This window comes from Phalacrocorax carbo, chromosome 5 (assembly GCF_963921805.1).
Source record: "Phalacrocorax carbo chromosome 5, bPhaCar2.1, whole genome shotgun sequence".
NCBI classification, from domain to species: domain Eukaryota; kingdom Metazoa; phylum Chordata; class Aves; order Suliformes; family Phalacrocoracidae; genus Phalacrocorax; species Phalacrocorax carbo.
In genome coordinates this window covers 6,088,878-6,114,443 of record NC_087517.1, presented here as the reverse complement: position 1 = coordinate 6,114,443, position 25,566 = coordinate 6,088,878, and the positions used below count along the sequence as shown (strand labels likewise).

Genomic DNA, 25,566 nt, shown 5'->3' with positions numbered 1-25,566 from the left:
AATTTTAATCAGAAGGTAATACTGACCATAGACTCTTTCATTCTGATATATTGATATATTCATACTGGGCACAGAATTCTTTATCTTCATCTCAAACATATTAGGGGAAAAGGAAAAGACATCACAGTTTTGAAAAAATTTTTGCTAAAACAAATTTTATTGCAGAACTTGTTTGCAATATAATTAAGATCTGCATAAGGAGTCCAATTTAAATCCATCTTGAGAATTATGACTTAGTACTAGAAAATTTAAAAATATCTTCAATTATAAAAAAATATAACCTGCACAGCTAGCAAATATATCTCATTGTTCCACATAATACCTCTGAAACAAAACCACAGCAGGTACCTTACCAGATGAGATAGCCTCTTTTTTTAGGGTTCCTGAGGAAAGAAAAAGAATTTGCTTCTTATATTAAAGGACATTAAACTGTTTTCTTCTTCTTTCCCCTCCCTCCAAGAGGAATCACTGTCACCAGCTGATGCCATCAGTGTGCTTGTACTCCTACAAAACACTCAAAACCTCTGTACAGCACCCACTAACGTCACTTGCCTCGTATCAGAGTTTGGGCAAGACAAATAAAACCCTTCATGTCTATGAACCCTGACTGCCAACTGACTATACCGAATGCATGCTCAGGTAATCATCACCTCATTCTCCCTTGCTTCCTATCTCTCCTTTGTTTTTTCCCCATCCATTTATTACATCTTTTCAATATCAAAACAGTATCTGTGGGAAAATAACGGAAGATTGGCGAGGAGGATTGTAAACATGCTTTAGCCAGGACCGAGCTCATGGTGCCTACATCCCTCCGCCTGCGTGTGTCTGCCTGGGTCCTGTTTCGGGGATCCCCCGGTTTGCCAGGTAATGAAAATAAATTTACTCTTTGCATTTCACCCATGGTTTTGTGGTTGTTCCTGCGTGCTGCCTGTGCCGGCTCACACGGTAACCCGTGAGAAAACGACTATTATTTATTATATGTGACCTGACCAACAAAGCAGACAACGGCCCAGGCTTAAAATACAGGCATCATTGATGCACTTAAAAAATAAAAAAGAAAAAAAAGGTCTTTTTTCCTTGCTAACTTATTTCCAATAATGCAAGAAATATGAACAAGACATGGGTTTAAGAGTTATGCGTGAATTAGTTTTCTATCCATTTTCAACCAGGCATCAGGGCACTGTTTTTTTATTCTTTTTCTTTTTGAAATTACTTATTTCTATCATTACTATAACGGTGGGACCCAAGTATTGGTCTACCTGAGTACTATCTTAAAATGGAATATCACCACAGATTCCATTAAACCACTTAAATAGCTGTTGCTTCCAGTAATATGGCTCAAACTCAATGCTCTTATATTTGCGGAACTTGAACTTTGCTTTCAGAAAGCTTCCAGCCCTTTCCAAAACTAGCCACTTCAGAAAGATATGAGGCCATAATCCCACCTCTTCTGCACTACAGAAGCCTTGTGTACTTTGTGCTAACTCCTTCCACCTTGTGTATCCCCTATCATTTTAGCATTTCAGTTCTTAAACCTCACAGCATCCCTATGCCGTATGGAAATACTGTTATTCTCATTTTACATTTAGAGGGGAAAAGACAAGATTACTTGCTAAATGTCATCCGGTAAGTCTTGGGAAAAACAGTGGTCTCCTGACTACCACCATATTGCCTTTCTTTCTAAATCACTGCTCCTTTCATGTAAACAGTAAAAAGAATTTGTCCCAACACTGGCAAGGAAATGAATGCGCCTTGCATCCCTCCTCCACGCCCCCTCTGCAACGTACACCCTCGTCTTCCTTGCAGTAATTTTTTGTGCCTAGCCTAATGTCAAATTACTTGTGCGGTCAGTGATGCCGCTGGCAGCAAGATACACAGCGTTAACGCTGTCAAAGCAGGAGGACGGCAGCGGGTGCTACCCAGGCTCTGCCTTCACCTTACCCAGCACCCTTCCGGCCAGCAGTCGGCTCTGCCTTGCGCGAGGCTCTCCAGACAATTTGACAGTTCATGCAGAAGAGTATTTCAATTCTTTTCAGAGCAGCTACCTTCAAATATTATTTTTTTCCTCAGTCTACTTTATGAAAGAATAATTGTCTGTCCAAGTATATGTTTGCAAAAAGGACACACCTCCCACCCCACCCCCAAAGTCAAACTGTGACCATTTATTTTGGAAGATGCAGAACATGGATTATGGTGCATTCACAGACTGTTATACAATACGTTTTTCTACTACTTCATCATACTTAAGTCGCCTTTTCCCAATGGGTCCGTTTCTGAAGCAAATGCAGTGGTTATGATTATTTAAAACAAGTCTGAATTTTCCAACCAGCTGAATGGACTCAGTGACTAACCAATACAGCTGCCACAGAGTCTTGAAATGAAAATACACATTTTCAGTACATTCATAACTGGAAGAGAAACAGCGCTGGTCTTTTTAAACACAATATATAAATATAAAAATAATTCCCCATAATAAAAAATGGAATCGTATACTTAAGTGAAGTAGCAACATACGTCATGCAAGCAAATCCAAAAATGCCAAAAAGAGGGAGAGTCTCTGGAAGTGCAAATTGTGGCAAGTATCCCACACACTCCTCAATCAGCTCATTATTTTTGCTTACACAGTGTGACAGAGATTTTACGCAATTACACATGCAAGACTATCCAAACTTTATCACCAGCTCGAGAACTGTCATGGTGAATGCCTAACCCAACACATCAAACTGCAGCTGTTCTGTGACATGTTGATAAAATGCAGCGCTCGGGCTTTGTGCAAACAGACCAACCCTTTTGCATATTCTGTCCTTCTCATTTAATGACTTACAATGATTAAAACACTTTTTTTCCAGAACTAAGGAATTATATAGCTTAAGATTGGCTTTAGCAAAAGTGCTTTACGATGCTTAGAATATTTTCTACATGTAATTTTTCAATTTCAGAGTAAGTGCTTTGGTAAAACCACCATTAAAAATTGTAAAGCCAACCAAAGATTTTATTTTATTCAACCTAACTGACAAATTGTGAGGAAGATATGATTTGTTCTTCCATTTTATTTATTTTATAAAAATGGCATGATCCATAAGGTTTCAGCATTTCAGGTTCTACTCCAAAGCTGAATTCAAAAGAAAGTTTTAAATCACATTTTTTTCATACTAAGTAGAAATCCACAAAGTAAGTTTTCTGGATTCAGAAGACAAAAATATTTCTGTGAACTGGAGGTAATGCTTTTTGAGCTAGCCATTGCTTCTGTTGTTGAAAGAAGTTAACAACCGAAAAAAGAAGTAATATATTAAACCCCCAAATCAGCTGGCAGTTGTAATTTGCCATGTCCACCACAGTGCAAATAATAATCACAGTTTTATCAACTTTTGCAAACATCCAGCTCCTCTTTCTGTAGGAGCTCCTGATAAAGTACTAAGTAAAGAGTGAGCCCTTTATTTTATTCTGCCCCGCGCAAGCCCTTTGGAGTACCTCGTCACCAACTACAGTACGGCACAGAAATACCCAGGGTAGGGAGTACTGAAAGCAGGCTACCCAGAGCATGAAGTCATATAGCTTATATAATTTCCCAAAAAGCAATGACAAAGATGCTGCAACTGTATTTTATTTTATCAGATACGTAGTCTCTGATTTCAGCTTCACTTGGATCAATGCAATTTTATATTCATTTATGAAAAGCATGATCTTTACAATTTTCCCTGTAGCAATACAAAGCATTAGATCAAAACATGAGTTGCAAAACACAACAATTAGTAGAGGCCACCAGCTATATCACAACTCATAATACTTGTGTTTTTATTGTAATACTCTTTTCATTGCATAAGATATATAAGCAGAATTTTTTTTCCTGCTGCTTCCCCAAAAACATGCAGCAGGCAGGATTTTTGCATTGCTATGCATCTGATATAGAAGGGCAAAGTCATAGTACATGTGACGAAGTCCCTGACCAACAGGGGTTCTGCCAATTCACTATCGCTCACTTCACTGATGTCCTGTAGACTCAAGTCTTTATATCACAGATACAGCACAGTGCATTCCTAAAACTTCTCAGGCTTTTTGCTGAAAACATACTGTTTCCTAATGGGCTTCACTATTGGCTAAATCTCTGTCTGGGATGGACTTGGTTCTTTAGTTGCTCAGCTTCATAACTGGTAGCATATTTTAGTATGAAAATATACTACCGTTTAACATCATTACAATGATGTTGGATATAAGCAAACAGTACTTTGGGTTTATAGTTTTTCTGTTGCCTTCTTTCCTATAAAGAGACAGGTACTTTTGAAGAAGCCACAGACTTTTCTTTTTTAATTTTATTGCACTGTTGGTGTCACTTGTGGTCTATGCTCTGTGTCTCAGAGAAAAGTCTTCAGGAGGCAGAAGAACTAAACTTAATGCCATGATCCAAAGTACGTTGTGTAAAAAGAAAGGTTTCTTGCCTTCTTCAGTTGACTTCAGAGGGGTTTTCTGGATGAAGTCTGAACGCAATATTTGCATTAATAAATTAATATGTGGAAGTAAGTGGCAAATACACTGTCAATTAGTCTAATTGAGGGAAACTTGATTAGCAATGCATGTGACATGAATTTAAAAGAAATATCTGAAATATCTCCACTTAGCTATATGACTAAAAATGTGAAATTTATAAATAAAATAATAAAGTACCAGTAGAAAATGCAAAACAGTTTATGCATATATAATTAGTTGATGGCATCTAATACTAAAATATTAGTCAAATATTTTATCACCAGTGAAGACAGTTTATAAGAGTGTGTGCCTGAAGCCTTGAGTTCATAACCAACCTTACCGAAATGGGCAGGTTACACCTATATGTTTCCTTTGTATCTCCTATGTACAGAAAGAAGATCTTAGAAGAAAGGCAGAAGACAAGCCTCTGTGAATGCTGAGGACATCCCAAGAGCCTGAAAGCTGTAGCATAAAGATCAGAGGACTTTGAACAGTTACTGTAGCTAGGCTCTAGCTAGTTGCTCAGATCCTGCATAGGATCGGAAGGGGGTACCAGTTGTGGTTCTAAAAGGCAACACCATTCTGTTCTTGTTTCATTTGCAGCATGTTACAAAAAAAAATAAGGGACTTATTGGGTTCAGCAGACAGCACAGAAACTATTGAACTAGCACTGGAATGACAGGAAGAGAGGAGCATCTTTCCTAATCTCTGAGAAGGCTGTGCTACGCAAACATCTGTCTCCCTGGGCAGTTGCCTGTTACTGAAGTCCATGCTGAATTTACAGAAGCAGAACAAGTCCAGTTTTGGTGAAAATCATCTTACAAAGAACAGTTCCAGTGGCTGCCAAGTAAAAACCAAAACAAAGCCAACATAGTGCATACAGACGTCAAACACATTTGGGAAAATGTGTCTAATCCCATAAAATAGACATTACTCAATTCCACATTTCAGAAAAAAAAAACTTGTGATCTGGTTTTGGTTTTTTTTTTTTGTTTTGATTTCTTTTTTATTATCCTGCCATTTCATTATTCTTGTATCTGGGAATATAAATGCATTTGTAAGATATTCACTACAAAAATGTGCATTTTATATTTGCTGCAACATAGTTATTGATACATTATATCTTTACAGCCCCCCATTATTTTATTCAATCTTCAAAACCTTGTTAACAAAATACAAATGTTATGGTTCCACAAGTAGTTTAATAATTCAAGTTAATAGAGCAGAAGGGTCCCTTAGCATTATGCCTGATAAAGATAAATTTACCTGGTTACTGATACTATGACAAAGTGTCCATTTTTTATTTACAAAATCCTATTGCTACTGTGGGACATAGCCTGCTTGCTCTTGGAATTCCTCCCTGGTGCAAGAGCTTTTCTATCAAGGAGGAGTTGGGATGTAAGGAAGACGCACAAAAGATACAGTCATGTCCCACTGATAGGACAATGCTGAAGCTAATTAAGATGGAAGTCCAAAAATGGTCAGCTAGGAAGCTGACAAACAGGGGAAAAGGGAATCTGACAATGCAGCTCTGAGAATAAGGACATGAATAGACAAGGCTTTGCAGAGACAGCATTCAGGAGACTGTCCCAGGCAGAGCCTAGGAGTTTGGGGCGGGGGGGGGGTGGGGGGGTGGGAAGCAATCGCAAATTTGCACTAAGAAATGCCATATAGATAAGACATTTTATCTTCAGTACTCAGTCTGAGAATTAACTGTCCAGGGTATGACTACTGAAAAGAATGTAAAAAGGTAACAGAGAGCATGCCAGCTTTGCTAAGAACAGAAGAAGGATTTTGACTGATGGCAATGAAAGATCAATCTCGGAAGCTGGATATGTAACAAAGCTTAAAAAAATAGTAGTATTATATCTTTGAATGACTGGAAGATCCACTCTTGGCAATTAACAAGCAGTTGAAAATAGTTCTTGTGCCAATAAGGATTATGTGCAGGTAGCATAACTTTGGAGGGAAATGCCACCAATTCAGAGCATCTACCATGGAAACTTGTGCCTCAAAATGGCATAGTGCAACATTACAGGGAAGTGTTCAAGGTGGTAGCACAATCCTCAAATCAAATTGAACGGACTGTATCCAAAAGATGCATGAAAAGCAGATAGATCCTTCACAGCTAACATTTAGTGGTTCCTGATATATGCAAGGCCCTCTTAAGATCTCCAATATACAGATTATATCTTAACTTTTGTGCATACACCATCAAGCATTGAAATACACGCACAAATATAATAATATTATTTATAAAAAAATGTAATGCATTTGCAATACCCACCACGTCCAAAGGATGAGATCCAACTGATCGTGATTGTTGGAATCGAAAGGTTGAATGAAAAGATATGAACTACCCTTTTTCTTCCAGTAAACCTGAAGATCATCAAAAAGGCAATGTATAACCAATAATCAGAAAAGACTAGCCAGGAGCTAAAGATATGAGCATACTGATAAAAGGAAGTTTCTGTAAAAGCCTGAGTCTCCAAAGGGGCAGCAAAACTGTACACGAAAGGACAACTCTCAGCATTGTTTCCTACACTAAATAAAAGTCCACAGTGCACCTTACCAAGGCTGTATCAAATACAGGATCAATTCTGTAAATCCAGGTACACCAGAATAAGGAATGAATGTATGGACAGATGCAAAGATGATGCAAAGAAAATATTTCCCACATCAGCCCATGGAGTATGGACATCCAGCTAAAGATTTGGACTTGTGACTGCTCTGAAGGGGAACAGGTAAAAGCATACGGAAAATAAAACAAAATGTAAACATGGAAACATATGAAAATCCCAAGAGACATTCAAGAAGCCATGAAGGAAGACTCAGGAAAGTTATAAACGTACACATACGACAGTGATGGACCCATGTAACTACCTAAGATGGGGGCCAAACCTGGTTCCCTGTTAAGCATCAGCGAGTTCTGCAGCAGTGGTCTGTGCTGGAACCTGTGTGAGATAACGTTCACAAGTCACCTGGAAGAAGACATGGATAACAAGGTGATAAAGTCCAATAATAAAAATAAGGTTTCCAGAATAATAAAAAGGAGGGTCAGATCCGAAGAACTGCAGGACCTCAGGTGACTGACTGACTGGGCAGTAAAAGGAGATGGGAAAATCAAGCTGAATAAACATGGAATTAATGAGAAAAGTATCCTAGTTTTGTATATTCAGTGGTGGCTCTGTCTAGAGCCACTTATGACTGGACAAATGTCCAGTCCTCACAGAAATGCCAGGGCTCGAGGAGTGCCAAGGGGATGCCATATACAGGACAAGAATGCTGTGATATTTCTTTAGGATACTCTTCTCCCACCCCATTCTGGCCCCCATTACTCTATCAGATGCTGTGAACACTACTAAAGTGCCTTTTCATGTATAAATGACCTTTGACATGAAGCCTTCTCTGTTTATCTTCTCTGTTAATCTTCCTGTTCATCTTCTAGGAAGTCTGTAAGCAAGGGCTGTCTATCACAGAAGAAAGAGAAAAATCACATTCTACAACTTCATGACAGCTTATAACGCCTGCTTGGAGACAAACTCAGGGCAGACTTTATGTAGGAATAAACACCTTCCCCCAGATCCTCACAGTTGCTCTCCTTCTGAGTAAGCCAAAGTTTGATTTGACTTCTCATGAATATTCACAGGAACTTCGCAGGAAGGTTGCTGACAAAAGCCCCATCCCTGGCACTTAGTGTTTCCTTCAGTGATCGAGCCTCATCAATGCCAAGATAAATGATTATAGCTATTCTGAACACAGCACTAGCAGTTGTAGTTTATCACTGCTAGGAAGTGTTTTAGATCAGGGGGTGGGGTGGTCCAATTAGGGGGACCAAAACCAAGGAAGAAAACGGGAATATAACCAGACACTGTTAGATCCTGGTCAAATCCTCTGGGCTCTCTGATGGTCTTCACAACAACCACACCCAAAAAGTGGGAGAGACAAAAAGTCAGCTTTTGCTTGTGCTTGTGAGGGCAAGGAGAAGGTGCTGGGTTCCACAAGCAGAGAGGGAAATACTTCTCCCCACCGGAGACTACCAACCCTCCATGGCCATCACCTGCTTCCAACCTTGGAGCGACCCTTCCCACGTGCTGTGGTGGGGCAGGCTAGGGAAGGCAGCTAGGTTAAAACTGAATGAGTACAGAAGAAACAAGATCTTTCTTTTCATCCAGATCGGTCCTGTACAAGCGCATCTGCCAAAAAGAAAAGCCTGAGTGCCTTCCAAGGCAAGGTAGGATCAACTGTCTGGAGGGATTAAACACCACAAGGTGGCAAAACTGAACACAAGCATTGCAGGATTTGTGCTGGTGTACTGTGATAACTGAATGGCAAGAAAACCTGAATCAAATATCAACCAAGCAGAAAATATCAGGCTCTGAAGCATCATCCCAGAAGAGATTTTGTTATATTCTGCAGAAGAACGGTGGCTAAACCCCAGGCTCTGCTGTTTGGTGCTTGTTTGGAGAGCATGTAAAGTGCTTGGTATTTGTAATGAATAAGACACAAAATGCCTCTGTTATCCAGAAGATGCTGCTCTTGCTGCTCCCTGTCTCCAATGCACAAGAGCATTAGTATAGGATTGCACATCACAGTTTGGAAGGACAGAAAACTGTGAGAGATTTTCCACCTTCGTGCCATTAAAAAGAATTTTTGCTAGTTTGGTCCTAGTGGTAGCATTTTACATAAGTGATTGTTCCTGGAATTCTTGCTCTGCTAACTGGAAGTGGACTGTGAGCTAGTATAAAGTGTCAAGGAGCATGCCTGTAATTATGGGCAGTGGTTGCACAAGCCTGCCTTACATGAGAATCTTCCCTGAAAGCCTGTTTGGCTCCCACACTGTCTGCCTAAATCTTTCCAAAAGGAAGTTTTCCACCTTCTTTTCCAAAAACTTCTAGGTCTTAAAAAGACAAAGATGAAACAATATGCCTATGCCTGGGCTTGGCTAAGACAAGAATGTCTGTGCTGACATTACCATGCCTATAGAAACCTATCCTTATTTAAAAGGATAAACCTACCTAACAAAACCTATCCATGGTGTAATAAATCTTAAAAGCCTGAAACCAGCTTAATAGCTAAGCACAAGGAATGCCATCACTGCAGTGCACCCTGTTCTTCCACGGCACGTGCCACCTGCGTGCAGGATCAGCCTCTCCACCTTCTTTACCCTTATGCAGAAGAAGGTAGAGATGCAGACCAAGATAACACAGCTTTTCAAAGGAGTGTGGTTGTATCCACCTGGGACAGGTGCATACCAAAATGAAGTCATATTAGACTGTCTTTTGAGGCAGAGTGCTAGATACTATGGGACTGTAATATATTTTTTTCTGTGAATCCAAATCATATGGTCACTACCTACAGCTGGTTCTGTATCACCTACTGCGAAAAGGAAGTAATTTTCAGAGACTCTGCTTTCCTAAATGTAGTCTTTCATCTTAAACTATGATCTACTTTCTTAGTTCCTAACTACAAAACTTACTTACTTGCCTCCACTAAAACACACACTTTGAATAAGTCCACTTCAAGCAGTCCCAATCACTTTGTATAACTCACTTTTCTACCCCTTTTTGTGCCATATATAGATAAAGTCTTTTATTCCAGTAACAAAAGGAACAGATTAGAATAGTGGGATGATAAAAAAAAAAATAAAATTCCACAAACACTGCTAAGGACACTTTTTCTTTTTTTTCTTCCCCCCTAATACTTCTAGGAATATCCTCTTTCCATTTACACACAACCACAAAAAAAACCAAAAAAGTTTTCTATGAAGAACAGACCTTCCATTTCTATGCTAGTAACTCCATGAGCATGACCATTTATTCGGCCTGAGCTGCCAGAGAATGCAATTTCACTTGAAAATGCTCAGGCTGAAATTCTTGACAAAGAGTTAAAATACATTAATTTGCCTCATCAGATTAGTGCTATGTAATGAAGAGAAACAGCAGAAGTCACCTGATGGGTAACAGATGGTGGAGGGAAGAAAAGGAAGAATTTAAAATTAAAACTCAGTTTTGCAGGAGCCACAAAATGACCTATACATGTTTGCAGGCATATATAACAGATAGAGTAACACTAGCGTCCTGCCATGTCCTTGCAGAAATAACTCCAGAGATATCAGGAAGAGAAGATATTAAACAGGTGGATAATTCCTGCACTGAGTACTGGGTTAAAAAAAAAAACAAACAACAAAGAACAAAACCAACCAACAAATCTGCAACAGATGAGTTCTGACTGAATCCCTGGAAGTTATTATTCCCATACGGAGCAGCATGTTGTCTGTGCTGTCTTATGCCTCAGGTGCCCCAGTCAGTTGAGACTGGTCACTGCAAGCTGTGAGCACGAGCGGGATGAAAGCAGCTTTCACAGTGCTTGTCCCTCTGAGAAGGCATGCCCTGACCACGGGGCCTGAAGCTGCTCCACTGCAGCAACCCAAGAAGAGCATCTGTGGATGTGTGTGCCTGGGAAAAACACCACCGCAGCTAAACGTGCTAGATTTTGACACCCAGAGCTTCAAACCTGACTCCAAGCAATGTTCCTCTGAGTCTCCAAACTCTATTTTCTGAATCAAAATTAAACAAGTTGGAACAAGTCCGTGGGAATTTCTATTCTTCATTTAAACAAGACTGAATGATTACAGTGAAGTTTCAGAAAAACATTAGAGACCACAGGCTGATGTGTACCAGCACTATGAAAAATGATTAGCTCATTAATTCCAGGCACTGTGTTAATTTCAAACCCATCATACAGCCTTAATTTTGCAAACAGATGCACTAATGCAGATCTGAACACCACTGACATTAGCAATTCTCTTCACATGCAGAGACAGGGAGAGAGGAACGCAGGAGAGAACTGGTGTAGAACTACAAAATGTAGCACTAAGGTCCACTCTGATGAAGATAAGTGACAGAACAGACACACATACAGTTTGATACAAAACAATTTTTGATAAGCGCCATAGTTAATGTGATTGTACTTACTAAATGGAAAAGAAAATAAAATATCAATAACAGACTGGATTAAAAAAACATAATCAAATACCATCACCAAGGTTTTTAGACCTCTAGATAGATAAAGTAAGAAAAGCACTCTAATATACAACATTAAAGGAAACCCTGAATAAAATCGGCAGAAGGCAAAGAAAAAAACTATAATTTATATTTGGGATAAGAGAGTCCTCTGAAAGTACAATAGTCACGATAAGTGGTGAATAAAAAAAACAAATGCCAAACACTATTTTTTTTTATTTTAATTTTCTATTCTAGTAAATATATAATTAGTAAAATAGATTTAAAAACATAAAAAACCAACCCCTTATTCTGCAGAAATGACCACATCTTTGCCAGGTCACCTGCCCTTGGGTCACACCAACCCCAGGCAACGCTGCAGGCGTTTAGAGTTTTTAGAAGCCTGTTATTAGCGCCACCATTGCACTCCTCAGCACTGTGGTTTATAAGCTGATCTGTGGACATCCCTTCTGTGAAAGATGAAGAAAATTGCTTTTTTTTTTTTGACTGCATGCTATTTTACGGTCTGTTCACATGAGAATGTGTAAGTAGATGAACACCACCCTCAGAAGATAACAGGTTTCCACAAGTTGAAAAGCTGATTGAGAAATAAGGCTGTAATGCCAAAGACTAATTCAGTATGATGAGCTTAGGTATTTTAAATCTATTTTTCTTAATTGCAAAAAAGGGCAGCAATTTATTTCCAGTAAGTCAGGAAATATTTTGTTATTTTCAAGAACTAACATATCTATGATAGTTGACAGCAAATGTGACAAGCATGTGCCTCTCTAATTCATTGTTAATATTGCCCCAGTAGCAAAGAATCATTTTCAAAGTTTATGTAGCACTACGTTGCCAGATAAAGGAAGCATTTTACATTTTTTCTGCTGCACTGCTATTTTTGTAACTTCCACGTATTATATTTAGTCTATAAAAATGCACACCTTTAAAAACTTCGCATACATATAAACATTGCAACTCATACTGAAAAAATAATATATGAGTGAGAAGCATAAAAGTGTTTCAGTCTGAGTTGCAATATTTAATGCCTTAAGACTGTTTTCAACAGAGCCCCAAAATACTTTTGAAGGCTCCTGCAACAGTTTGCCAAGACAGACACCACTGTTTTGCTAAAACACTTTCAAATACTTACTGTGAAGATACTGAGCAATGTTGATTATCCACTCATCTGTTAGCTTCCCAGCTTTTGTTATTTTGGTACACTTCAGCTGACTTGAAAGATCTCTTGATTCAATCCAACAAATTCTGTCCTCTTTGTAGCTATAGTCTAGTGTTAAAATTGCAGATCCTTTTACAGGAGTTTGGGCAGACACTTTGCTTCCATTAAGATATAATACCTCAATTGTTTCAGAGCTTGCAATCAGAAGAAGAGGAGGTCTATCAGCAGGCTCTGTAAACAAAGTAAAGTGAATTAAAAGAGTTAACAGACTGCGTATAACATATTTATCTATTCTGTTTTAATGTAGTTTTTAATGTTCTTACCTGCATGTTTTAAAAGATATAATAAATTGGTTTTGTTTTTATTTTCGTAACTATCATATATTCCAAATTATTAGTCTATTTTATCCTGCTGTTCTAATGGTTCACATCATTAAAGAAAATTAATTAACCTAGCCCCACAGCTTCTGTTTAATTCCAAGTATCATTATTGCAACATTTTTCATGCCTAAGTCATAAAATGAAATACAAGTTATGCAAATTATTTCTATCCAGATTACTGGCATTTCTAAAAGAATGAATCACAGAATCACAGGTTGGAAGGGAACTCAGGGATCAAGGCCAGGAAAATCTGTAGAACTTATGAGTACACATGAAATAGTAGGGTAGTTTTCATATTAGAGTCTGTAAAATAAGACAAAAACTGAGGAGCAGATGCTGCTAAAAAAAAAACCAAAACAACAAACCAACACAAAAAATAACCTAACAAAAACCCAAAGCAATGAAACCTGGCTACGTCATACAGATGACAGGCTTAATGCCATTCATTATAAAGGAGAAAGCGTCATGCAAAGGAGTTTCCTGACAATGAGAAGGGAACAGAGAATGTCTGGTTTCCATTGGGCTATCATTAGTGTCACCATAAAGAAACAAACAAAAAATATGAAGAAGCAATTCATATTAAGGCACTATATGGAATTTAAAGTGTTGTCACTTCAAGTTGCAACCATTTCACCTAGAAGTCCTGCTAGTAATTTATAGAAATACTTGAGCACTGTGCGAATAATGAAGGAAACAATAATACCCCCATAGTAAGAATATGTATCTTAAAATACGGAATGTTTCAGTTTAAGGTAAAACTTTAAAAAGTGAAGTTATCCACACAGAGGAACAAACACCTGTCATTGAGACAAAACATTTTTAGCATTTTGATGGGTGCTATTGGGCACAAAAGCAGCTGTTCTTGCTTGAGATGTATCTGTAATTGCATTAGTGTCTCGAACATCCAGGGCTGGTTTGAGATTATGCATCTGACTTAGTCAACGGCAAATGAATATTAGTCTCCCTATAATGAGGGGTCTGTTATATGTGGCGTATTTCATACACTGCTGAAATTGAGTGACATCTTGTTCTAGATCTAGACTAGTACTTTAAACTGAAATAAGGTCCCAGTTAATCCAGAACTGTCAGGGAACATCTATATCAATACCATACGCCAGCAGTTTCTGGGTTTAGGGTTTGGTTTTGTTTGGTTTTTTTTTATTTTTCCTGGGAAGAACTCCTTCATTAGAAACAGTAGGGTAACGTTGCCTCTATTCAATTTATAATGAAGAACTGCTGTTGACATAAAATATTATGTGAATTGGCTTGAAAAAAAAATCAGGCAGATGTATGTTTAGGGCAGAGGATAGAGAAACCACTTCCTGAAAAATTCCCTTTCTAGTACATGTTGTTCGGCATTCAGAGTCCTGCTCCATCCGAGCCTGAGCTGATGCAGGACCTTGTGAGAAGCTTCTCTGAGAGAGGAAGATATGGTGACCCTAAAAACTGCTTCAGGTTTAACTGGAATAACAGTGATGCCTAATTTTGGCATGAGGTATGTTCATGTGATTACTTAACCGCGAGTTGTCCTTTGCAACGTGGTCAACACCACTACAACATCTACTTGTCCCGTTCAGTTGTTAAATTAAATAGTGTTGTCAAGTGGGCAAACTTTTGGATGTTGTATTTTGTAAAAAATTACCATAAAATGAAGAAACTCACACTGCAGTTGCAAGCGTATGTGAAAAATATTTGTGTTGCCAAGTCAAGAGCTCTCACCCCGGTGTAATCTGCTTGTATTCAAAGGAATAAATCAATGTTTAAATGCTGTATTGAAATCGAGTACTTTCAATCAACATTCTACTTAATAAAGTTTTCAAAATTTTTCTAAGCAATTTCAGCTGTCTAAATGGAGAAAAAAATTGCATAAATAAAAGGATTTGACAAATAATACTTCATCAGCAAGTCTGATTAAAGAGGAAAAAATGCTACAGTGAATGCAGTACTCAGTGGTCTCACTCAAATCCACAGAAGTAGGCATTAAGTTCTGTTCTCTGGAACTATCTTCTTTTATTTTCTAAGGTGGATTTCATGTATTCTTTTCCTATTGTTTCTCATTCCATAATGTATACTCTCCCTTGTAACATACTTTTTCCCTACCCAGTACATCCCACACTGACATCTGCAAAACCACACTTCTGGAGCTTACTTTCTGAGCTTACTGACTGTCCTCCTCTGCCTCAAACTGGCTTCCACCAATGTGTCAGTCATATCCACACATGTGAATTTTTTAAAAATTTCAGAAGGTCTCTAACAACTGAAGGGATTGAACTTATTTGTGAAACAGCGTCTTGTGATGTAAGCCACGAGTGAGGCTCCCTAGTCTGTCTTTTTCTAAAAGAGAAGGCAGTTGTCTTCTTAGTAAGCAATTTTATTTGATATCTGCCAGGTAGGTCCATTTGCAGTCAACAGGTGGCTGTAAACCTCTCTTCCTCCCCTTTCTTATAACCTTCTGCTACTCATCAAAAGAAGAGAGCCAGGCTTAAGAGCGTCTCTCTCTATCACCCGCTCACCCCTGATTGTTTCCAGACTGGTACAAAAGGTGTGTTTCCATCTCCATCCTGCTAAGTTTCAGGATTCTTTTTCCATCTAACAGCTCTGTGCTCCCCTTCTCCCTTCCCACAAAAAAACACCACTAACTAATTCTGGATTCAGTCACTCCTTTCCCAACCAGCAGCAGCGTGACAAATCTTTTAGTATTATTTTTGCTCTTACACTTTGTGGTAAGTAAGATATTTCCTCTCTCTGCAATCTATAAAGCCTTCAGGAGGAGGCAGCTACCCAGGAGCTGTTTGCAGCCAGGATGGTTCTTCAATTGTCTGCGGTTGCAATAGGGAACTGTATCCTTTCTTGCACTGTTTTGAACTGACCTATTGAAACCTATAAGGAGGATTTAATACCTCGCTAAACTCCGGAGAAAGGTTGTATTTTTGTATAAATGTCTAAGACATAAGGGAATTCTGAAAGAGAATTAGCGTCAAACCTCCTGAGCAACAGTTCTAATCAAACCTGGCTGCAGACAAAGGAATGGTAAGGACTTGTGGCACTGCTAAGAGGTTCTGCTCAGCAGGCACTATTAAACATTAAAAATACATCTGCGTTCTGGCAGAACTTATCCAGAAACCAGATTACTGAGCTTGACATTATATTTTTCAAGCAGCCCATACATGAAATAATTAAATGAATTGAGTCAGTTAATCATGTTTCTTCACAGTAGGGTAGGTAACCTGCTTATTTCAGTATTGCTCAGTTAAAGGCTCATTTTATAACTGTTTATTAAAAAAAGGGTAAAATTATTTTAATGATAAAACTATACAACAAATATTAAAAGTTCCTACCAAAAAAAAAAATATTAAAGCATCTTACTGTATTGTGTAATGCAGATGAAAAACAGAAAAGAGAAAAAACAACCAAAGCACATGCCTTCTCCCTCCCCAAACCTGCCTGTCTGTTTCTCAAGAACAGAATCTACAAAGCTTGAAACTTTAGTGGACAGATCTAGGATGAGTTACAGTAGGCTGACAGCAGCTTTTCAAATAACTGGACATCATGTGTGTTATTTTTTCAGGAGGTTGTTTTTTTTTTCTTCATTTTATAGGTAAGATAAGAAGTGAACAGCTCTCTAATCCAGGAAAGTTTTATGATTCATCCCTCTTGACTAAAATGAAAGCATCTTCCTTTGAATTATGTTTAAGATAGAGTGGTGGAAAAGATGAAAGACTTGCATTTCCCCCCTCCCTGATCTTGTCTAAAATACAGATCAATAAGTGATGTCACAACAAATCAGAAACTCAGGTGTTTTGCTCTGCCAACAGTCCTACTTCTCCTCTGGAAAAAAGGCTTCAGAAATGGAAGCAATTTTTTTTAATTCACTACAACCATATGAAAAGGATAAAAACCAGAATTCAATGTTTACAAGCAGCTTAAAAACCCTTCTCCTGAGGTATGCATTGTCAATTATAAGTACTTTGCTCTTAGCAATACATGTATTGTATAAAAGTCTGAAACATACTTAGTAGTGCTGAATAAAACGCAGTCCAATTTTGTTTTGAAATTAATTTTCAATGTTTATCCACAATATGCCCCACAAATGGGCCGCTTTATATCTAAAACCTCAAAACTGAGTTATGCGATATTTTACAAGAAAATTGTGTTGTGAAAGGAATTTAAGAATGCTGAATGTTTACTACGTATCAGATAAAAAGTGTTTTTGCTTTAATCATTACCAGTTCATCCTGCTTTATTTAAACGACAAATGTTTCTTATCACATGGCATTTCTCTCTATGTAGACTATGGAGATATAAAACATACCAGGAACTTTTGGAAGAAAGATGAGCTTTTTTCCCTCAGCTAAAGATTTCCAATTCTGTCATTTTGTTTCGTTAAATATTCTTTTCATCGAATGCAGGCCTTGCGATATAGGTATACAAACTTGGTAAACAAAGAAGTTCTAAAACTTTGTTCAGCAAAGCTATATTTTGTTTCATTTTCACCTCGGAAGAAGTCATTAACTGCTACTTTATTCATAAAAGAAAGTGTGGTTAAAAAGTCTGGAAAAAACCACAGTGTGCCCCTAGCTGTTTTGATACCTATTTTAACATCCTCCCCAAAGGTACTGTGCAGCTAGAAGTTTCCAGCTCCAAAGTTATTTAAATGAGCTGAGGAAGAAAATGCAGAATTTAATGAGGGATAAACCTTAGCACCTTAACAGCCAAGCATTTGGCTGCCTGAAGGGTAATAAAAAAGTAGCTTTTGTGAACTTCTTTGCTAATTGTACCATACCACATATGGAAGCCAGGTTGTGCGGGGATGGGCTCCAAGGCTGTGCAAGAGCTGCAGGTGACCTCCAGTGGCCACCCCACACGTCCCCCACAGCGAGGGAGGGCTCCTCCAGACCTGTGCTCACAAACACGTCACCTGCTCAGCATCCTCGGTGACTGTGGCCTCCACCACGACTGCCACTCCTCTACTCATACATACTCAGAAACCTCCCACACAATTAAGAGAGGCAAAGAAGATGTGTCAAAGGGCCGATAGTTTGGCGTTGTGTATTGTGCCGTGGATCTCGACGTGGATGGCAATTCATATTCTTAGAAGATCTGCTGTTACAACCATTGAAAGCTTTACATAATGCCTAACCTAACCTAAATGTTTACTGCTGCTTCTTAGCTTTCCTAGCTTTTACACACAGAGCAGAATATTACTTAGCTCATTTTCTTTTATCTATTTGACAGCTACTTTTGTCAAACATAGACAAAGTGGATAGCTTGCTCTTTCCATTCTTATTTTCTTTAGGCTTTTAAAAAGCATCCTCTGGTTGGAGGCCTGTAACTCATGGTGTTCCCCAGGTGACTCTGCTGGCTCCAGTCCTGTTCAACATAGACATCAATGACCTGGATGAAGGGACAGAGAGTACCCTCAGCAAGTTCGCTGATGATACCAAGCTGGGAGGAGCAGCTGATACACCAGAAGGCTGTGCTGCCATTCAGCAAGACCTGGACAGGCTGGAGAGCTGGGCCCAGGGGAACCTCATGAAATTCAGCAGGAGCAAGTGCAGGGTCCTGCCCCTGGGGAGGAACAACCCCACGCACCAGCACAGGCTGGGGGTGACCTGCTGGAAAGCAGCTCCCCTGAGAAGGCCCTGGGAGAGCTGGGGGGCAGCGAGGTGACCCTGAGCCAGCACCGGGCCCTTGTGGCCAAGAAGGCCAACAGTATCCTGGGTAGCATTAAAAGCAGTGGGATCAGCAGGTCGAGGGAGGTTATCATCACCCTCTGCTCTGCCCTGGTGAGGCCACATCTGGAGTGCTGCGTCTAGTTTTGGGCTCCCCAGTTCAAGAAAGACAGGGAATTACTGGAGGGAGTCCAGCAGAGAGCTACCAAGACGCTCAGGGGACTGGAGCGTCTCCCATATGAGGAAAGGCTGAGAGACCTGGGTTTGTTCAGCCTGGAGAAGAGAAGACTGAGGGGGGATCTCATCAGTGCTTATAAATATGTGAAGGGTGGGTGTCACGAGGACGGGACTGGACTCTTTTCAGTGGTGCCCAACGACAGGACAAGGGGCGATGGGCACAAGTTTGAACATGGGAAGTTCCACCTGATTATGAGGACAAACCCCTTCCCTGTGCGGGTGCCAGAGCAGGGGCACAGGCTGCCCAGGGAGGCTGTGGGGTCCCTTCCCTGGAGATATTCACCCCCCGCCTGGACGCGGCCCTGTGCCCCTGCTCTGGGTGTGCCTGCTCAAGCAGGGGGGTTGGACAAGATGATCTCCAGAGGTCCCTTCCAACCCCCACTATTCTGTGAAAATAAAAAAAGGTTGACTATTTTTCAAAGTGCTCTTTTTTCTTTTTCTTTAGACATTTTTTTTTCATGGATTTTGTTCTACTGATCCACAGCTGCCTTGTCGGATGCCCCTCCCTGGGTGTCATACCCCAGCTGAAGACTTCCCAGCACTGCATAAGTGCCAGGATTACTTCATACGTCTCAGAAGTAATAATTCTACTTATATACATACCAGGGTAGTGCCTCTTCCCCTGCCCAGTGAGAAGAGAGGAACCTATTTTTGACTTGTGATCCATTACACATTTTAGACACTTTTCACCAGGCTATTTGTGCAAGGCCACACTTTGCTTTTCCCCCTGCTCAAACCTCATCCTACAAGGCAGAAACCTGTGATACGCAGCTTGTATGATCAGTGAAGCTAAGAATGTAATGGTAAGGGTGTAGGAAAGCAACCTGCCACTTCACTATTTTCCACACTATAAGTCAGGCGCAGTAAAGCAACATAAGCTATTCCAAGTCATTGCAGCTCTGGGGAGCTCTGCAATAACCCTACCTTCATTACTGTGCCAGGTGTCTTTTTGACCTCTGTGCCCTATGAAGTATTTGACCCAAATATCCATCGTATTGATAATTTCATACAGTGTTAATTCAAGGGAAAGTTGTGTTTACGCACAAAACCAAAAACCAATGTAATGAGCAACACTTATTTCTTTGCAGCACCATGACCTTGTTTTGTCCTGTTCTGCAGTGACTCCTCGGAGTAATGACCAGTGATTCCCTTCTGAAAATAACAGAAAAGATGAAAACTACCATAAACTAAACATGATGAAGTATTAAGAAAGACAGAGGAGTAGTTCTTCTCTGTTAATCTCATCTATTGCATCAAGACCTCCAAGGCACTGACAGCTAACTGCAATGCTCAGTTGTTACACGGTCTGCTGGATCTAAGACGGGAAACTCAAAGGCTCATCTCAAGCCCAGTAGTGGCACCATGAGGATTTCCTGATCTAGAACTGCGTTATTGATTGTCATGTAGTGGAGGAAGAAGAATATTAAAATACTTTTACTTTGTTTGGACCTTGTTGTCTCACAATACTTCGCTGTGGAGTTTAAAACAGTTGCTCATCTATGTTGTCTGGATCAATACAAAACTTAGTCCAAGCAAAAAGAAACTCGGTAACTCATACTGGTGCTTAAGTCACATCATATTTAGCAATGCTTTTTACGTAAGCAAGCCTCAAAAAACCCAGTAGAACTTCCTTATTTCTGATGGCAAAATAACTACAAAAAGGAAGACTCAAAAAATATGTAACAAACATGGGTTTATACTTGGGCATTGAACCATTGTGGATGTTGAATAATTGCTGAAGGAACATTCTGGGTTTTTTATATACAAGCATTGTTAATTCAATATGCTGAATAAGAAAATACCGTGTACAATCCCTCTTCATTAAACACAATTCACTTATTTCCTCAAATACCCAACTGGCTATTACTAATCAAAACATGCACTAAGCAACGAAAAGCCAAGTGTGAATATGTATATCCCAAAATTCACCTCTTGGGATATTGTAAGGACAAAGCAATCTCATATATTTTTTTTATCCTAAGGGTACAATTACCTCATGATCATTTCCTCTGTCTTCTCAATATCTCCCTAGTCTTCCCAGAGTAAACACCCTATTTTGTTTGTGTGAGGAAAACCTTTGATTTATTTATTAACAGGAAAACTGTGACCTGTTTTCATCTTGGCTGAATTGAGTATTTCACTTTAGTTAATAATAACTATATAATAAGTTCTAACATCTCCCTTGGAGTACTCTTGTGATATGCGAGAACTTTTTCTAGGGCTGTTGTGTGGCTCTTTGTAGTAGAGTGAAAGAAAGCCCATCTCTTCGGTGTTCATCTGTCTATCTTTTCATATGTATCCTCTAGATAGGACCGAAACACAGAGTATTTTCATTAAGATAAAAAGATGTTAAAACTTACCATTTTTGGCCTTGCAGGATTTGTCATCTGGCTGAAGGACATAACCCTCCGCACAGCTGCAAGTGTATGATCCATCTGTATTTATACACAATTGGCTACAGCTTCCATACGTATTACATTCATTCAAATCTAATGGGACATTAATGAGATCTTGTTAAATGATTAGAAAAAAAAAAACACTAATACAGACAAAAAATCAGAATTCATAGAGAAAAATTTAAGTCGTGAAGTCATTTTGGTATGATGGTTTATGTTTTCTCCCTTCTCAAGCCATGACCTTATCATGGATGTTGGATGTTGAAATTATTCCAGTAACCAAAGAGAAGGCCAGGAGTTTTAAGTTTAATAGATTTTACTTTTTAAAAGATGAAACCTACATTTGTTCAAGTAGTACAGAGAGGCTGCATCACGTTAGGGAGGCATTTGGGTTCCTGTTCATACTAAAGACCACTAGTTATCAGGGTCGATGAATGAAGCAACATTTCAAGAGAGGAAACAGTTGATTATCCTTCTCAACCTATTTATGCTGGCAATGTCTTATAGTTCCTTAAATGAACTGTCATGACTTCTACATTAAACCAGCATCCACTACATCAAAAACTATATATTTCTCTAATAGATATAAAGAACAATTTTCTCAACTAGCATATATAGGCATAATACCATAAAATCAAGGTATGCTATTTAACAGTGGCTGAGGGTTTAAGTAATAGATCGACATTTTAAAAAACTGCTGTTGAAATTATTTCCTCAGATATATTTTCAATCACAAAACATGGCAACCAGAGAGCAAAAGAACTTAAAATAAATTTTATTTATGAAGAATCTGGCTTAGCACTATTACTTGGAGAGAGGAGTGACTAGTAATGAGCACACACATAAGGCAACAGAGCTCCAATCTGCTTATAGAAAGAGAAAAAATAAAACAAGAAACAAATACCTTGATAAGAGAATTAAGAAGTCATATATTTAAAAAATGGAAAAGAACACCAATTTCAGTCTACAATTAATTACACTGAAATAACATTCCCAGATAAGCTGCATGATCTGGGAGTGTTCATTTATCAAATTCTAATCTTGGTGTGATTTTATGGGCACAAGGCAAAACGCTACAAGTTTCTACAGGGTCTCCTGGTAGTGAGGTCTGGAGCTCTGCTCGCACAGAGGAGCTGTAAGCTTGTCTGAGCAGTGGGAAGCACTCCCCGCCTCCTCCAGCCTGGCTGAGGATGCTTCCCTCCCAGTAACATAACAACAGCTACTGCTGGGGCATGGAAGCACCAAAGACTCGGCAGGGAGGCCCTGACTCTCATTTCGGAGGGGGATTCTTTCCCCCTGCCTGCCCCACAAGCCCATGCTCCTTCCTGACGAACACCTCTGAAGGCGGGCGAGGAAGCGGCTGCGCTGGCCAGCCTGCCGTTGGCCAGAGCTGGCAGCCCACCGCCGGCTCTCTGCCCCTGACAGCCTCCAGGGAACCATTAGGAAACCTGGGTGTTAATCTCACAGCATATTTCTTGTTTACCTGTGCAGCTTCTTCCATCACTGCTTGTTTCATATCCATCTCCGCAGTAACACCTGGTGCCATTCCTGGTAATGGCACATTTGTACTGGCAGTTCCTCTGCTGGCATTTGGGTAGCAATTCTGTAATAATATTATTTAGAGCAAAATGTTATTAAATATTTTTATAAATCCTAAACTGCAAACTTTATAAACTTTTACATATATATATGTGTGTGTGTGCGTATATATATATATATATATGTAAGTGCATGTCTCAGGAAGGAAACACCACCACCATTTATATTAGCTGTTTTTGGAAATATGACACATAATACATTGCAAAATGCTTGCTTTGCAAATTGCATTTCAGCATGTTAATAAACAGAAATCAGCATTTTATTTCTATCAAAAGTTGCTCACAAGTTTATTATCGAGGTGTACTGTTGCTCTGCTTAGACATCCAATTTTTGCACATCAGTCATTTTCAGTCAAAGCAATGATTTGGAAGAAAACCCACCAAAGCTCAAAGAGTTAGGCTGTAGTTAAAAAAACCAGCCAAGGTTATGAGACAGGTGTCAACGTCTATGCCTTTTCTATTCCTCATATCAATTGATTTTCTATCTTTTTAAAGCTTGTTTTGATTTACTGATACACACATAACCTTCACAGCAATCAATGGCAACACATTCTGGCTCAATATTTTAATATTGGACACATAATGTTGGACAAACAGTGGACATAATGCATATCATTACTACTGAGGTCCATCAAAGAATCTATTGCTTAAATACATACCATCAGCATAAGGCATGATCCTAACAACAAGAGGAAATATTGTAGAAATATATGCTGTAACGATTTCTGGCACGAAACTGCAGAAAAACAAACTGAAAAAACTCAAACACTTCCCAGGCCTAAGCTGTATGACATGTATCAATAATTTTACTGATCAAAACCTTAGTATTTTAATGAGCAACAACAGGTTTCCCTCCAGGAAAATAAGAAAAGGATTGAGGAAAACAGCTTCAGGAGTTGATCTGAAGATATTTTTCAAACCTATATGTAGATGGATCAGAAAATAACCTGCAAATGGACAGAGAAAGGTTCCATTACAGGGTTGGATTTAAGTAACTGGGTATGTTCTAAAGAAAAAGCAAAATCTGTAGTTCAATATTTGGGCAGTTTTAATCCATCTGATCATTCATCAGATTCTACTTGGGAGGAGAATGAAAACGATGAAGAGTCTGCATCAGCATCTGAGCCCTGGAGCTTCAATTCGGGAACGTCTGCCAGTGTCAAAATAAAGCTGAAATTTTGGGAGAAAAGTGGATGTGGCTGGCACCCTAAGCTGCTACTTACTGTAATGCAGCTCTTCTAAAAACAAAGAGGTTTCACACAATTATCACAGGGCATTCCCTCAAATTCTGTAATCCACATAATCTACAGACTGACTAGACGCTGATAAACCATCCACTGCCTAAATCTGCCCACTTTCCAAATGTTTTGTGTGTTATTTCTCTGCCTTTTGGGCCCTCGTGAATAGGAAGACAATACATACTTTGGTCATAGCTTGCTTTGTTGGTTTCTTGTCCCTAATCCAGTCCTGAAATCTATTACACCTTTCCAAGAACAATTCCCATGCAGAATGCAAACCAGGAAACTTCCCTAAAGGTAACCTGAAGTGGGACAGCACGCCAAGGTGCAGAGCTGGAACCAAGGCTGATTAGGTGCTATCTGTTTATTTAATATTTCTATCTGAACAAATCGACACATACATTTCATTTTCTAAGCAAACATGGATCAACTATCCTTTACAACCTATAATTTTCTTCCTCAAATATTTGCCTTATGCTATACAGCCAGGAGCTTTCACCGGATGATAACTGAGCACAAAGGGGACCTGGCTTGTTTGCATTCTTTCCATAATGGATGCAGACAGACAGCAGCTTAAACCAGAATAGTGGGACCTGCACGTAGCCAGTTAAGGCTGCTGGGGGACAGCAACGACAAATTCGCAAGTACCTTTACCATGAAGGCACAATTAATAAAAACAGACTATTTGGCCATATTTTTTAAAAAAGCTGTTGCATTTCATTGATTTGAAATCACTGTAGTATCATGTGGGTGGCTTTTAACAACAAAAAGGTTGCATTTTCCTTACAGTAAGCATAACTGAAGTGCTGCGGATAGACCATTTCTGCCAAAAATAAGTTCTGTCATACATCTCAACCCTCGTTCTTTCTGCACTTTTTTATTTTTCATGCTGTCTCTCACAACCCTGTCGGTGTCCTCATCCCACCTGCTACGTTTTAGAAAAGGCTTCTCTGAGGAGGTATTCTACTTACACTTCCTTCTCTTCTGCCAGCCCTTACATTCACTTCATTGTGAATACTGTCTGATGCTATTGATCAGTTAAGGAATTAATTTCAAATACGTTTTCTCAAAAGACATGTTTCATGGTCCACTGACAATAATGGTTTGAGACCGTTAAAACTGGACCAGTGAGAAAAACAAAATACCTTCTCTCATTTTAGCCAGCTGGGGAAAGAAGCAACCTACCACTTGCCTCAAATCTTACACTGAAACTACTTTGACCGGTTTCCCTGGAGGGCGATGCTGGCCAGGCAGGCAGCTGGGAATTCCTCAAACACACCACACTTCCCCACAAATCCATATAAGAAGCACTGTTGACCACCATGTGTTTCTGACTTCAAACCAACATTTTGCCCCCACTAAATTATCCATCAGATTATTGCAGCAGTAATTTGCCT

General features: G+C 39.3%; 1 protein-coding gene across 1 annotated transcript in view; it reads right to left on the bottom strand.

Moving 5' to 3' along the window:
- Positions 1-25,566, bottom strand: part of LRP1B (LDL receptor related protein 1B) — a 761,744-nt gene that overhangs the window by 356,747 nt on the left and 379,431 nt on the right. The window contains exons 4-6 of the mRNA XM_064451033.1: positions 22,817-22,936; positions 21,298-21,426; positions 12,622-12,879 (exon numbers count right to left, since the gene is read on the bottom strand). Coding sequence (XP_064307103.1) covers positions 12,622-12,879; positions 21,298-21,426; positions 22,817-22,936 — 507 coding nt within the window. The remainder of the gene's footprint in view (positions 1-12,621; positions 12,880-21,297; positions 21,427-22,816; positions 22,937-25,566) is intronic.